General features: G+C 42.3%; 1 protein-coding gene across 2 annotated transcripts; it reads right to left on the bottom strand.

The window, feature by feature from the left end:
• Positions 1 to 392: 392 nt before the first annotated feature.
• LOC124693273 lies at positions 393 to 13,007 on the bottom strand. 2 transcript variants are annotated; one of them, XM_047226749.1, is made up of 19 exons: positions 12,189 to 13,007; positions 10,997 to 11,082; positions 10,554 to 10,919; positions 10,380 to 10,463; positions 9,885 to 10,304; positions 9,049 to 9,115; positions 7,838 to 8,033; positions 7,588 to 7,691; positions 7,247 to 7,456; positions 6,812 to 7,044; positions 6,482 to 6,706; positions 6,190 to 6,411; positions 6,060 to 6,113; positions 5,748 to 5,822; positions 5,526 to 5,663; positions 5,091 to 5,144; positions 4,465 to 4,524; positions 1,558 to 1,923; positions 393 to 1,483 (listed from the first exon to the last, which is right to left on the bottom strand). In XM_047226749.1, exons 1-19 carry the CDS (start codon positions 12,892 to 12,894, stop codon positions 1,319 to 1,321), a joined length of 3,831 nt encoding a protein of 1,276 aa, XP_047082705.1. In that variant the 5' UTR covers positions 12,895 to 13,007; the 3' UTR covers positions 393 to 1,318. The 2 variants fall into 2 exon arrangements, with proteins under 2 accessions (XP_047082705.1, XP_047082706.1); XM_047226750.1 differs by having other exon boundaries at positions 393 to 1,486; positions 6,836 to 7,044.
• Between the last annotated feature and the right edge of the window lie 1,976 nt (positions 13,008 to 14,983).

The raw sequence follows: 14,983 nt of genomic DNA, 5'->3' as shown, positions 1-14,983 counted from the left end.
TCCATATCTAAATTCTAAATAAAATTGCAACACTTAATTTAGAACAAAAGTAGTACACGTGAAGCATTGGAATATCAAGTACGCCCTACGAACAGCATGCAGGACCTAAGTTGCCAGGTCTACCTCAACCCAAGCACGGTAGCCCAATGCAACAGCACAAACATAGAACGCGATTGTCGCCCAAGACATGAATCCATGCTAGATTGTCATCCCTAGCTCCACAAAATGCAGCTTCCACAAGATGCTTTGGAAGAGAAATCGCCACATCAATGTCTACTCTATGAATAAAATGACAGGATGCACGCAAGCCCATTTCCGCCTGGACAGAGCAGGCACGACCCATCAACGCTCAAGCACAACCAATGCAAACAAAAAGGTTCAAGCACAACCAATGCAGAAAAAAAATTACCATTACAAAATGAACAGCTGTTCTACATTGCCAGTATAGCTTTGAACACCACCGACCACAACTGAGCACAGTTACAAATCTGGACGGCAAGCAGAAAACACCAGTCTCAGACCAAAAAATCTGGATCCAACATGCAAGTTAACATCTGAGTATCTGACAAACACGCCAGACTTGCTAGTTAACTTCCCCTTTGCTGTTATCTTGACAGCATAAATCAAGTTAACCCTAGGAACATGTTTAAAAACCTACTGGTTCCATCTAATCACCCAGTACGAACCAACATAGAAAAGAATAATCTTGATCAGTGCTAATACCAACTTCTCACTGGTACCTGGCTGCTCAACAGTGGTAGCTGATCCAGTCTATTCAACTGCTTTCACTGTCTCCATCCCTACAAATAACATGAATCAGACCTTGTTAGATACTGCTGTCTTCCCAATCATACGAAGGAACGTCACCACTGCAGTCATCCCAAGTTCCCTTCTTTTCTTCTACAACCAAAAAGCAATGGTAATTCTCACTATTTTTTGCATAACTACACTGTGCATTTGTAAAGGTAGGAATGTACAAAGAAAATTTACAAAAGCTGTACTCTAAACGACCAATCTATATACACAGGTGAGAGGCATCTTTGTATAACCCCTGGTGGGGTGAAATGCACCTATGTTTGCATTGATCCAAGTGACCAGGCATTCTAGTCATGATCCCACACCAAACAATTCCACAATAGCACGGTTTGCATCATTCTACAGCTTGGTTCCGATGGTATCATTTGTTGCTGGTAATCCTCACGAGAAAAGCACATGACAGAACTGCTTGATGCTTGTGCTTTCCAGATGAGAACACTAAGCATGCAAACATTTTGCGGGTTTCCATGAGAGAAAATAACCATCTTGATCTCAAATGTGCCTATCCACCAGGCTCATGTGGTTCATGGGTTTGTGTATTCCGTTTCCATGGTTTCTCTTTAGAAAGAGAATCACGGGGAACATATACATATCCTTTTGGAAGGCGTTGGTTCTGCGTTGATGCTTGATCAGATGTCATAATAAGCTCCTTTTGAAAGGTTTCTATCTGCTGCAAAATCATGTGTTGTGCATTAGCTTGGTGTCAGAAATAATCAGACAACTGGCAAGAACAGTACAAACCTTATCTTTTATTTTCTGTTCTCCATCTTCCAATTTCTGTAGGGCACTCACTGATCTTTGTGGAAGTTGCTTGCCAGCAAGTGGTCCCCTCTCACTCAACTTCCGTTTGAAAGATATCAGTGTCCTTGAGCTATCAGCTGTGTTTCTCTCAGCATCTCCATTATTAAGAGAAAACCTGACGGTTTTCTTCCCAGAAATACTGCTATCCACCGTGACATCGTCAGATCTTTGCACGGTTCCACTGTATGATTTATTATTAACTGAAGTAGTGGCAGATTCTGAACTAGCTCCAGGTGCAAGGTAGGAGAAAACAACAGTATCCTTCGTTTTGGCGAGTATGTCATGGTCACACAGAACTGTCTCTCTCTGGCAAAATAATAACACGGTAAATAAGATTATGTTATGAATAGAAAATCATCAGGGCAAACTGTTCGCAACAGAAGATAAAATATTTGAGTAAGCTTTAGAGTGATGAATAAAAACAAAACTGGAAGGGGTATTCACATGCACAAAACCTAATACTCTCTTCAGTCTTGAATACAAGGCCACTATCAAAAGTGCAATTTGCATCTATACAAGGCCACTATCTCACCCCGAGAAGAATTGATTAGATTTCTACCTCGTACAATGATGCTCATTAATGTAAACGTTACATGCATCCATAGAGAAACGTTACATGCAAACTTTGTTTTCTTGGTATCTAGAAATTCAGATAGTGGGCTTGTATACAAAACTGGAGGGACAATAGGCGATGAAGCCATGACCAAGGGTGATTGTGACTGGGCTTTTCCTTTCCCTAATGTACTTACGATTTTTTTAGCAGTTACCAGGCTGGCTGACTATGCCAAATAGTATAATCGAATCTGATCAACAAATCTTCTAACAATTAAAGGTAAGATTTTAAAACCAATTGAAATGGAGTAAACGGCCACCAAAATATAATCAATTCAATTCAACCAATCCTGCTGCTAACAATTAAAGGTCAGATCTAAAACACAAACAACACCCCACCCCCTTTTTCTGGGCACCAACCCAACCACATGCATGACTGCAGAACTGAAATTTATGGAGGTAACAACAGATGCTGCATGTCGACCAAAACCTCATAGGGTCAAGCAGCTGGGTACATGTTTGACATAAATTGGAAACAGTACATGATAACATTTTTCTAAAAAGTAGAAGAAAAAAGAATCAGTCAGGGAGAAAAGATGAGTTAACTGATTTGGCAAAGAGAAGTAGCACAAGAAGAGGACAGATGGGAAGGCAGAAGGGGCGCCCCCTTTGGAGTGGATGAGACAAAAGAGACAAGGTTCTTGGCTGATACAGGCTTTGGTTACTTTTTCCAGTTAGCTCCTTCTCCGAAGTGACAAATTGCGAATCGGAATCGGAGGAAGAAATAAACAACATATTTTCTCACTACGCAGATCATCAAACACTTACAGGATTACATGTTTCTGTGCACAGAAGTTCGAGACTTACTAAAAAAGAAAAAGAGCATACATAAAGAGACAACCCTGATCTTCGTAACTGAAAAAGCACGAACCATGGATCCAAATCGTTAATTCAGCGAATTGCGAATAAGGTAACGGTTGGAACGACTAGAGACATGGAAAATGAGTCCTTGTGCAAATCAGCAAAAGCTCTTTTCCGCAGACAGCTGCAGCTCGAGATATAGCTTGACTAGTATGCTTCTGCTCTCCAGGTTGCATGCACTCCATGCAGCAGGCACCAAGAACGTCGAACAGGTCGAGCTTGTGGAGACCAGCGGAGTGCCCATGTTTGTCCGGGTCAGGAAGGGACCTGGCATGGTCATGTGGTAGGGCATTGCAGGCTGACTTGGAGACACCTACCAGACACCAGCGTACAAGGCGCCGATCCGGTAAGGTGCTGGAGCAGGGGCGCCCAACATGTGTGGCGGGTGATGCCAGAGCAGAAAAGTGGGAAGAGGCGAGTCCACCAGCAGAGGCGTGTTTCCAGGGCATCGTGGCACAAAAAGGGGCAGAAGAAGTTCCCCAACTGGTTGCCTCAGTAGGGATGGAGTGAACTTGCGATGGATGTAGCGGCAATTGCTGCAAAACCGTTCATGAGACTGGTATCTTGGGGAATGGAGGTGGTTGCTGTGGATGTAGCAGGGGTGGCAACGGATGGGGTGGGAACGCATTTGGTGGTGGAAGTGGATGTGCTTTGTTGTCCTCCAGAACAGAGTTGTTCACCGATAAGGACTTAATCCGGTAACAGGTCCTGATGTGGGTTTCTGACGTCGAAGAAAGGTTCCGAGACTTAGAGAACTTTGTTTATTTCATTCCTTGATTCAAAGTGTTGCACAATGGCTCTTCATATAGGTGCCCTGAGACTTAGATAACTTTTGTTTATTTCATTGCTTGATTCAAAGAGTTGCACTATCACTTTTCATATAGGTGGCTCGACTTTTCGCACAAGATACAAACTTTTTCTATCTTTCTCACTTGACAAATCTTGCCTACTATGACAACTCTCTCCGTAACTTATTTCCATATCCTATGGTTATGTGATTCCTGCCTATTAAGACATGCTAAACATGGCCCATAACAATATCGTTCTGAAAATTCCAACACAACACCACCATCAAAGAAAACACCACAGATAAGGTTGTGAACTTTTAGATAGAAGTACAACAAAGCGAATTCTAACAAAACGCATATACAGTAGATAGATAAGGTTGTGAACTTTCAAATAAAAGTACAACAAAACGAATTCTAAGACGACACATATGATGTCTCATAAATTCGTATTGAGGTATTATTTCCAACTATTCTTGTAAAGAAAAAAGAAAGGATTCCTCATCCATAAAAAAAAAAGATCTAGCCTCAAGATGTATTTCAATTTTCAAGGCACCAAACGAGAAGTAGAATTGATGGCCAGACATACCTTCACCTTCTCTCTCTTAATTACCCTCTCACACAAGAGGCGTAACTTTTCCAACTCAACCTGCAAATGATATAATAATGGCTCAATTGTCATTTAATCAATGTTCACTTAAAAGTAATGGCATTCCCTAGACACATCTTTTATCATAACATAAATATTGCACAAGCAAGGCTAGTACATCAGTTTGGAAGAATCATGTAGAACACAAAACACAGATGGTACAGCACCATAAATTGAACTAGCAGGTGCATCTCACCGACACAACTTAATATGTTTCAGTTATCTTTCAAAAGCACTCCATGATAAGAGAGAAACAATGAGAAGGGGTGGTGGGGGTGCTTTCGTGCTTGACATGACACTAACCACAATTAGTAGGGTTGATTTTTCAGCTTAGATGTCATTACTACATAGAAATAAAGGAAGATCTAAACAATAATAATCTAGTTACGTATCCAGCTCATTAATATGTTGCAGTAATAGAGCGCCACGCTGATATGATGTTATGTATCAAGCAGATAGAACAAATCATTTCCAAAATAAGTTTTTACTTGGTTCCTAATTGATAGTTTTTTAGTGTTAACCGAAATGCAGTTAAGAATAAGTAAATATGTATCAGGTAAACTAACCCTCATCCTTTTCAAGCTATTGAGTTCCTCAGGTCCATACTGCCAGGCATCAGTCTGTGTGAATTTCAAAGAGCAAAATAAGATACTGAAAATAGCTGTACCACGCGCAGGATTACTATAAATAACAAATATGCCCCTGGTGGTTAATGTTAGCAGGAAAATATGCATAGATAATCAAAGAAATCAAGCCTGCAAATTGGATACATAATTCTACTAACCCTTGCACATGCACATTGTTTGACCTCATTATGGTAAAACCGTAACGCCATGTTTAAGCTAACAATTTGCTATACATGTGCTGCAGGGGACCAAGTTCACTTCCTATTTCATATAGTAACATGTTTATTTGCATGATATAATGTTAATAATTAACCTAGTCGTAGGTACAAAAGAAAGAAATGGATTGCTCCAAAATAGTCTTGATGCTGCACTTACCTCTTTCTGCTCTGTGCTGTGTTTCGCACAGTATGCTTTGTGCTGCAACGTAGTCCCAAATCCTTTAATGTTCATGTAGAAACCAGCATCTCTAGCACAAGAAGGATGAAAAGTGGTCTGGCAGCCCTCACTATTGCACTGCATAGCAGAAAGAGAAACTTATCAAAACTAAGTATCTGGTCTCTTCATGCTCTAACTTACATAAACAGGCACAGGTGATACCTTGAGGCACACACCAACTTTGCTGATGCAGACACAACAAGTATCTTTCTCCCTTAGATAGATTAGAAGGGTTTCCTGATAGATACATTAAATAGCCAAATATCAAGATGATGCAGTATAATGTGAAATGAGAACACTGATGGATAACAACTGATTCTGATAATATAGACAGTAAAATGAAAGAGGAAGTTCTATTTATTTCTTAAAATGAACATCATATTAATGTGAACAACAAAACAACAGAGGAAATTTGATCTACTCTTGAAAATGAAAACTGGAAGGAATTGCAATGCTTAAAGGAGACGAGTGTACCATTCCGCTCACTGGATTATCTTGCCCTCTCATGTACTTGGTCTCCAACAACCACTAACAAAATATTACGAAAAAAAAAAGTTAAAACTGAAACTCATATGAAAACAGAAGATGAAAAAGATTGAAGTACCTCAGCACAGAAGGCATGAATCCACTGGTCATCTATAGTCTTTCTAAAAGCACCAGATGTTCCATGGCACAGAGCACATCGTACCATGGATACGTATTTGTCATTGCAGTCAGCTTCACCACTAGAGCTAACAGCTTCTGATGAAATATCTTCGCAGAGTTCACATTTCCACGGGCCAATAGATATCCCTAGATTTCTATAGCAATCTATGTGGACAGCAGCCTGTTCAACAGGTCAAAGTTAATAACACAATGGAGCATAATACCTCAAAACTCAACAGAATCAAAAGCACCTTGCATCTGGAGCAGACAAATATTCTGTTCAACACAGATTCACTCCGCAAGCAGACATCACAGTAGAGTGCATTTTCTTTTGATAAAATTGGCATATGGAAAGTGCCAAAGTTAGTAACTGGTGAAACTTTGCTGTTGAATGGCTTTGATGAATCCTTGGGCCGTGGTAGTGAAGGAGTCCGCTGGGCAACTCTTGAAGATCCAGCACCAAATTTTGGAGAAATCTATACAGGGTAACAGTAAATAAGATACATATCCTCTCAACAGAAATCATTTGTTAATTGACCAATAAAAATACAACAAGAAACTTTGTGAATAGCATGCAGTACATCATCATTTGCATCTTTTCTCACAGTGGAGTTACGTGAGGAGGCTGCAACAGCAGCTGCAGCTTCAGCTAGTACCGCCTGAGCTTCTTTATGTCTCTTCTCCTTTCTGCCACGTTTCTTAGCTTCTCTAACATCACGAAGAAAATGATTGACAAGGATGAAGTCCCATTTTCTTTTACTGAAAACATTCAACTCGCGAGAAAGATTCTGAACAACCTTCACTATTAAATCTTCTGCAAGAGTCAAACTTATAGTGATTCAGAAAAAGAAATACGCAATAACTTCATTATATAGGGACAGTTTCATTGACAGTGTTGACACGAAGGCCATTGACGTAAAACGAGCAACACAAGAATTGACAAGGTTTAATTATTCTAAAAACCACAGCAGAAGAGTAAAGGATACAAAGACTACATAAACAGAGGAAAAACTTACCATATCTATGCTTCAGAACCATAGCATTGTCAAGAAGCCTAGCTTGTAAGAACACCATTTCTCCTTCTACTTCATCATCAGGTGAATGATCAAGAATTCCCAAAGATTTTGCCTTAGAAATTTGGTCTGCCACATCAATTTCTGTTGTTTCCATTAGTTCTATTGAGGAATCCACGTGCCTTTTCTCACTGGAAGAACATAATTGTCCTTCTAGAAACATTTGACCCAAGAAAACAGATTCAGATAAAGCATGACAAGTCAAATTTCATTAAGAAAATTAAAGGTGCCAACAATATAGCTTAAAACTAGGTAATTATTTGGAGAAAGTATTAATAACTTACCAGAGTGATACTGTGCCTGCTTATTCTGCTTAAAAGTATGGTCCCAAAGATAAGCAATCTTTTCCTTGATAGATGGATGGATGTAAGAATGAGAATCATCAAAGCTGCATGACGCAAAAAAAGGGGTCAACAACAACCCGGCAAAATAGGAGGACCTTTGTTCATGCAAAAAAGAAAATGTGGTTTGAGACTAAATAAAGAATAGCAGACTAGGACAATAGGACAATACACAATTAGCTGGATTATTTACCTGAAAAAGGGTTGTCCATTAACATGATCCATATTACAATCACGATGATTGCATACGCCATTTTCATCTGAATTCGACCCATGTTTAACATTATCACCCAAAGAAGAGGTTTTATCCAATGAAGATACGCACCCCTCCAGTTCCGAGCCAAGTTCAGGCTCTGTCAAGTCATTATTTTTCCTTCCAAGTGATGTAGCTGTTCATAATATACTGTCAGAACTAGAACAATACCAAACATTTACATGAATAATTCGGTAACATAATTGTTAGCTAAAAGATATCTACTATAAGAAAATACTGTAATGTATATACGACAATCTGTTATGTGTGAATAAGAGTTAACTCTCCCATCCAGGTCCATAAAACTAAGCAATATTTAAGAATTTCTATACAAAATTCCGTTCTGCGCAAGATGAGCTCTGTTGATTCGAGAATGTCTATGGCTTTGAGGTATGCTTCATTTTCACCTTTCTTATTATAAATAATGATATGGAAAAATGGCATATGCAGAAATGGCAACTTTTAGTTGGTATAGCTATTTTTTCTTGAACCGGTAAAATTTACAACAAATTGTAGCCCTTGAATGGCAAGTAACAACAGGGAAGAACTGGTCTTGTCCAATAGAAAACAAATAAAGAACCAAACATAGCCTTAAATGCCCACATATATAAATGTAGAACGGCGCTGTCATGACCAGCATTGCAAGGCACTGTAAGTTGTTAAACTAGTAATATCTAATATAGTCCAAATTATAACACAAAGAGAATGAGAAATGCATACTTGAAAATTTGCAACCACCAAGACGTCATTTGCACAGAAAATAAGGACATCAGGCAAGCTTGCAACTTTCGCAAAGTTGGCAGCCACTTCATTACAATACAAGCAGGCAAGCTAGAGCAGATCATTCAGAGCTCGTGCGGTACTATAGAGAAAATGTTGTGAAGTTCTTTTCAGGCTGGCATATCAGACTGGGTCACACTATAAATAAGGATTTCTAACTGTAGGTTTTGCTAAATGTTGTGTGGCAATTTGTCTCATTTGGTTTTGTGAATGAACAATTAACCAAAAGAAAACTGACCTTCCAGTGGTGGCCAACAGAAAAGATCACAGAACGATAAGACAGCAAACGATTAAAATGCTCTCTAGAGTAATAGAGATCGTGGAGAAGGCAGCGAGAACTCAGGAGAAGTGGTTCAACAAAAGATTTTTACCTTCAAGTTGATTTGGTATCTCCATGGAAGCACCGAATACTTCATTGCCAGGGATGCTGTTTGGTATCTGTCAAAAGGATGGGAATCAAAACTGCATCCATAACTAAAGGTCATTTCCTTAAGGCCGTAAATAATGACAGTACAGCCACCTATTAAACCAAGGTAACTTGGAGCTCACAACCTTAGCAGAACAGGGAGACACAAACAATGATAACAGAACAAGATATCTGTTAGCTCTCTGTTGAACTATTTGCAGTAAAAATTAAGAAGACACCTAAAAGCTGATGCAGCAGGGAGAGACAGAGGAAAACTAAAGATTCCATGAACTTACTAGTGAGTGGCAAAATTGTAGAGAACATGTACATTTAAGGGCCAATCCATTTGTGAACACTAATAGAAAATTCATCTACCATTTTACTGTTGAATTTCAGATAATATACTTGTTATTTAGCACGAAGTAGGTCCCTGCAACACTACACAATCAGTCACAGCAAACAGCATACATATATATCACCTTAGGCCTTGGCCACTTGCCCATGTGGAGTTTGAAAGAAATCCCATCAGAGCTACTAAGGATATATCTACCCTCAAAGAACACAGCGGATAAAATCTCTCTTATTCCCATTTACTATACTTAAAAGTTAGCAGGTACGTAGATATGCATGCAGAAACATAGTCAATGAAGATGTTTGCTAAGTTATGATGACAGCCACCAGTTATTCAGGGAAAAAATCAGAGGAAACTATCTACACACTGATATTTAATGCTTCAAACCAGTTCAGAGGCAAGAAACAAGAAAAGCTTCACAAAATATTGAAAAGTGTGTTTTTTCATACCAATTTTTCATGCACTGCCTTTGAAGTATCCTTGTTTCCAACTGGGGACAGATTTCTAATAAAATCTTTTGAAAAATCATCAGCACTTCCTTTAGCCATATCTTTTTTTCCATTTTCCAAAGTAGTTCCAGTTGCACATATTGCCTTCTCTTCTTTCAGAACTTTGGCATTAGACCTTGGTGGTGAGAGTTTTGGTACAGTAGAAACCGACATCTCAACTGCTGCTTCTTTTTCCACTGGGACCAATGAACTATTCACATTGACACTATTTGTACCCTCAGACCCATCTAGTTTGTCCTCTTGTACCACCTCTGAGCTCTCTTTAAGAGGGATTGCTTCAACAGCTGGTATATGTGCAGACTTTTGAAGCCACTTGATGATTTTCAACTTCAAACCATGGGAAAATGTTGTAGTTTCACCCTGAAAATCAGAGAATTAACAAAACTAGCTCGGAAATTAATTTTTAATGCTAGATATAAGCTATGCCCAAAGTACCACGAGAGCAGCTTCGAAGGACGCTGAAGAAATACCCACTTCAGATGCTATATCACTCACACTAACATCCCCTCTGTCAATTAGCTGCAAATACAGTAGGTATTAATATTTTTTCTTCACAAAGGTTAATCAGTAAATGCCTGAGTAACAACTTGGTTCTGAATCAGCAGTTACCTTTTTGAGAACCATAGCAATATCACCAGAGTTTCTCATAAGATTACTAACTGAGGGATTATCAGTATCCATTTCCATATTTCGGGTTGCTTGAGTATCTGAACTTCTAACAGTACGGGGCAAAGCACCGTGCTCCATCGTCTCCACTTTGATAAGGCTGTCAGGGTTAAAGCTACCGGTTTCATAGTTCATGGATCTGTCCTTGTTCTTCCGTGTGAATCTCAGCTTTGGAATCTTTCCAATGCTGAGATTTGCATCTTTTGTCCTCACTTCTCTAGCACCCTGCTCAGATGCATTATTGCTTTTCTCTAGAGAGTTGACATACCCAACTGAAGAATGCTTTGAGCAAAACGCTTTCAGCTCAACCTGAAAAACGAACATGAAAAATGAACAACAAGAACTTAGATAAGGCTGTGGCAACTGCTTGAAGATAATGATCTCACATTAGGATGTCCAAATTTTCCCCATATCTCCATTTGGTGCTTGGAATCTCGTGCACATATAGGATGGAAGGCAGCCCGGCATGACCCTGAAAACCACATGGAGCTTAGCGTTAACAACCTACAGAAGTGGGCAAAACTCTGCACAATGGATATTAGCCGAAAGACTAATGCTACCTCCATTCCTAAATATAACCCTTTTTACATAGCTAAGTTAGCTTTCTAAAAGAGCTTATATTTTGGAACAGAGGTAATATTTCTTTGGCATGGCTATATATAACATAGGTGGTAGTATTTATAACTGGCACAAAGTTGAGGAAAAATGTCAAAGATAACTGAACATGTTTCTTTTCATATAATACATCATATATAAACAGCTTTTAGGAGACACTTTTAGTATATATACAATCCAATGCTTAATCTATCTTGCGCAGCTATATCGAAAAACGAAATGTATCAAACAGAGTTCAGGGCATTGCGATATCAAAAAGAATGGTAAGTTTGGTTGGCCATAAGAAAATAACACAGAAAACATCGTCTGTTACTTAGGCAAGCAAGTCAATCAACACAAGACAATAACAAGTATCACAGGGAAATAATGGCCAATCGCCTAGCCAAGGAAATCAATCAACATAAAAACAGGATTCCTTTTGTGTGGCCATGAGAAAACAACACAGAAAACATCGTCGGTTACTTAGGGCACCACTGATGTCAAGGGAAATCTTACTAAAAGGCTGCATCTACTCGACCATCGTGGGTTACTCAGGCATGACTCTTTTGTTGGAATGTGAGTATAAATTATCTTGGATACCTTCCATTAAAGAAGTAACACTTGAAGTTGAAAGAATAAAGTACATGCTGAGTATCAGAAAAGGCAAAGCTCAATACCAAAACTGAGGCGGATTGTGTTGTCTGTTAAAAAAAAGGTAGGTTTTTGGTGTACTGTAAGTTTCAAAAAGGAAAAATAAGCCCGATCAAAAAAAGAAGGAAAAATAGATAGGGAGAACTACCTATTTCGTTTTATAAATTGTATGTACAGGAAGTTAATATAACGCTTAATATAATGATATAACATGGGGCTGCGTTTCTGAAGCAATATTTTCTGCAATACTAAGGTCTGGGTAACCTTAAATATTATACGTAGTGAAAGAAAGCTCAAATTGTGATAATTGAGACGGGGAGTAGAAGTATATACCATGGCTACATCGGACGCATGCACCCCGCTTAACCTTGCAAATAGTGCAGACCATTTTGATTGGATTCTCTTGTACAGATCCAATATTGGTAACAGGCTCCATAGAGTCCATGTCCTCCACAAGAACCTCTGGTCTCCAAAGGCTACAAAACAAGTGCGCAAATTGCAGGCTGCCTCCATCTGCAGTTCGACTAGGGTCGGGTTTTGCAGGTTTTAGAGCCCCTTTCCCCTTTGGGCATAGCACACAAGGCATCGACAGGGTGCTGGCTGCCTCTCTCTTGGATGACACCCCTGCGGACTCCACATACTTGCACCAAGCGCAGAGCCACTTGCCCTTTGGCACGGCATGCACACCATAACACTTCTGGTGCACGGAGGCCTTGCAGGTGCTACAGCGAAGCATCCTATTGGAGGCCATGGCACTCTGTCCCAAGCAGCAAACATCGCACGTCGACCCAGCCCGAGCTCCCAAGCGTGGAAGCAGCACAAGTTTCTGTAGCCCAGCGTCGACACCTAGGAGCTTCCTCTTCTTGTTTGGGCGCTCGGTGGTGAGCACGACTCGCTGCCTCGCTCCTAGCAGCCAATTCAGTGATGTCCCTGCCTCCTCGTCGTCGTCCTCGCATACTGGTGACACGGTGCCACCGCTGCTACTACCTTGCTCCACCTCCTGTGGCCACTCCTCGCGCTGCGCAACCACCTCCTGCATCCGCTGCTCAATGCTCTGCTCGCTGCGGTCCCTGGGGCAATCCAGCTGCTGCACGACGACGTCATGTATGCCCTGCTCGGTGCTGACGTTGCTGACGAAATCCGCACTCTGCGCGCTGCGCTCCTTGTTGCAGACGACCTCCTCGCCGCCCACGCCCAGGTAGGAGCTCGTCTCGGCGACGGCCACGTCATACGTCTCCTCCACCACCAGCTCCTCCTCCTCCTCGCCGCCGCTGCTGCTGATGCTGCTGCCGGGCAGCGGCACGACGACGCACGGGTCGAGCTCCCCGCGGCAGAAGGGGAACCTGGCGGGCATCATGAGCATTTGGACGTCGTTGAGGGTGACGGGGCGGAAGTAGGCCTCGAAGTGGTCCCAGGCGCCCTTCTTCCCGGAGGGCGCGGCGGGCAGCTTGGGCGGGTGCTCCTCGGCGGCCGCGTCGGGGGGCTCGAGCTTCTTGTGCTTCTTCCGGCGGTCGCTGGGCCCCGCCCAGCTGACGAGCCGCGCGGGCAGCGTGGGCACCCGGGGCGCCGCCTCCTCCTCGAACGGCGTGCGCAGGGACAGCGCCTTCAGGGCCTGCTCGTACGGGTCGAAGCCGAGGCCGAGGGCCGCCGCCTCCGGCGAGCCGGAGCCCTCGGCGCCGGCCATGGTGGCCCCCGCGCTCATGAAGGCTCGGCGGGGGAGGGGCGCATCGCGGGCGGAGGATACGCCCGCGCCGGGGAAGGGCCTCCGGCGAGGGGCGCGGCGGGGCGGAGCTAGGGTTAGGGTTTCGTTCCGACCGGGAGTTCTTCAGTCCGTCTGTTGTGTGCCCCTGTGCTCGAGAGTTTTTTTTTTTTTTGCTCCGGCCCGTTTTTTTCGCTTGTGTTTCGGATCCGATGGGAGGGAGGGAGAAGAGGGAGGAGGCCGCCGCGTGAGGACACGCGGTTCGGTTTTGTATACGCCAAGGATACGCGTAGGATACGCCTGGTTTTACATGCTTTTTTTTGGTTTTAAACGCCAACTTTACTGTCCGGAAGCGAGGAAAAGGTGTAAACTGAACGAGCAAAAATTGGAAACTTGTTCGGTCCAGCTAAGCTTCCAGCTGGTGCCAATTCACAGCCCTCAACAACAACAAAATAGTGCAAATTCGCGGTGTAGGATGCAACAAGCACAGAGAACAACTCAACCAACTCACCATCAAACAAATTTAGAGATAAAACCAATCGCAAATCGTTGCTCTTACGTGGAATTAGCGGTTGTGAAGAGGTCGGTAAGAAAAAGGTAGCGTGTGATTTGCATCGCTCTCACATGGAGTTAACGAATTAGAGGTTCACAACTCACATGCTCTCATCTACCCCGGATGCCAAACCATCGGTACGTGATGACCCTATCGGCATTTCTACCCAAACCTAGTGTTGTCAGTGGGATATGGAGGGTTCATGCGGTGAACTCACTTGTGGTCGGAGGGGGAGCAAGAAAATTCAGATCCATGGAGAATCAAGGATGGCAAGAAAATTGAGATCCACAAGGACTAAGCAATGGGTGTTCTTTGACGGCGGAAACGCTTATCGTAGAAGAAACCGGAAAGAGGGATGATATATGTGAAGAGGGTCATGGTGAATAAGAAAATTCACCATAAGATGGGAGGAGAGATTGTTGGCAGTCTGCGGAAGCGCTTATCATAGAAAGGGCAGAAAAATCAATAAGAACTGGGAGGGGAGCGAAGAGGGTCACCGAGAATGAGATCCAAATTCATGAAGAGGGGAGGCAAAAGGCGTTCTCTTGCTCGTGTGCTTGTCATAGAAAGGAAAAAATGATAAGGACGGGAGGGGTGACGAGAGTCATGGAGAACAACGGAATCCATAACCACAAAGAGGGGTGATGGATGGCCTTCGACTGCGGGGGTACTTATCGCCAGACGGGTAGTAAAGTAGGGGAGGGGGAGGGGAGGCATGGAAGAGGTGTATGCTACGAAGGCGTATACTCCAAATGTAGAGTGGGAGTCCATGTCATTCTTCAGCTACATATGACACAACACGATAGAGCATGTAATGTGCCTATTTCCGCCAAGCTAGATGGCTAAGCGTCATTGAAACAGTTTTGGGGTGCTTAA

Source organism: Lolium rigidum, chromosome 2, assembly GCF_022539505.1.
Source record: "Lolium rigidum isolate FL_2022 chromosome 2, APGP_CSIRO_Lrig_0.1, whole genome shotgun sequence".
NCBI lineage: Eukaryota > Viridiplantae > Streptophyta > Magnoliopsida > Poales > Poaceae > Lolium > Lolium rigidum.
This window is presented reverse-complemented; position numbering and strand designations above follow the sequence as displayed.

Coding starts and splice junctions, on each gene's coding strand:
- LOC124693273 (XM_047226749.1), bottom strand. CDS start 12,894: ATGCAGGAGGTGGTTGCGCAGCGCGAGGAGTGGCCACAGGAGGTGGAG. Junction 11,083..12,188: donor ATGCGTCCGATGTAGCCATG/GTATATACTTCT, acceptor TGTGGTTTTCAG/GGTCATGCCGGGCTGCCTTC. Junction 9,116..9,884: donor AGGCAGTGCATGAAAAATTG/GTATGAAAAAAC, acceptor TCCTTTTGACAG/ATACCAAACAGCATCCCTGG.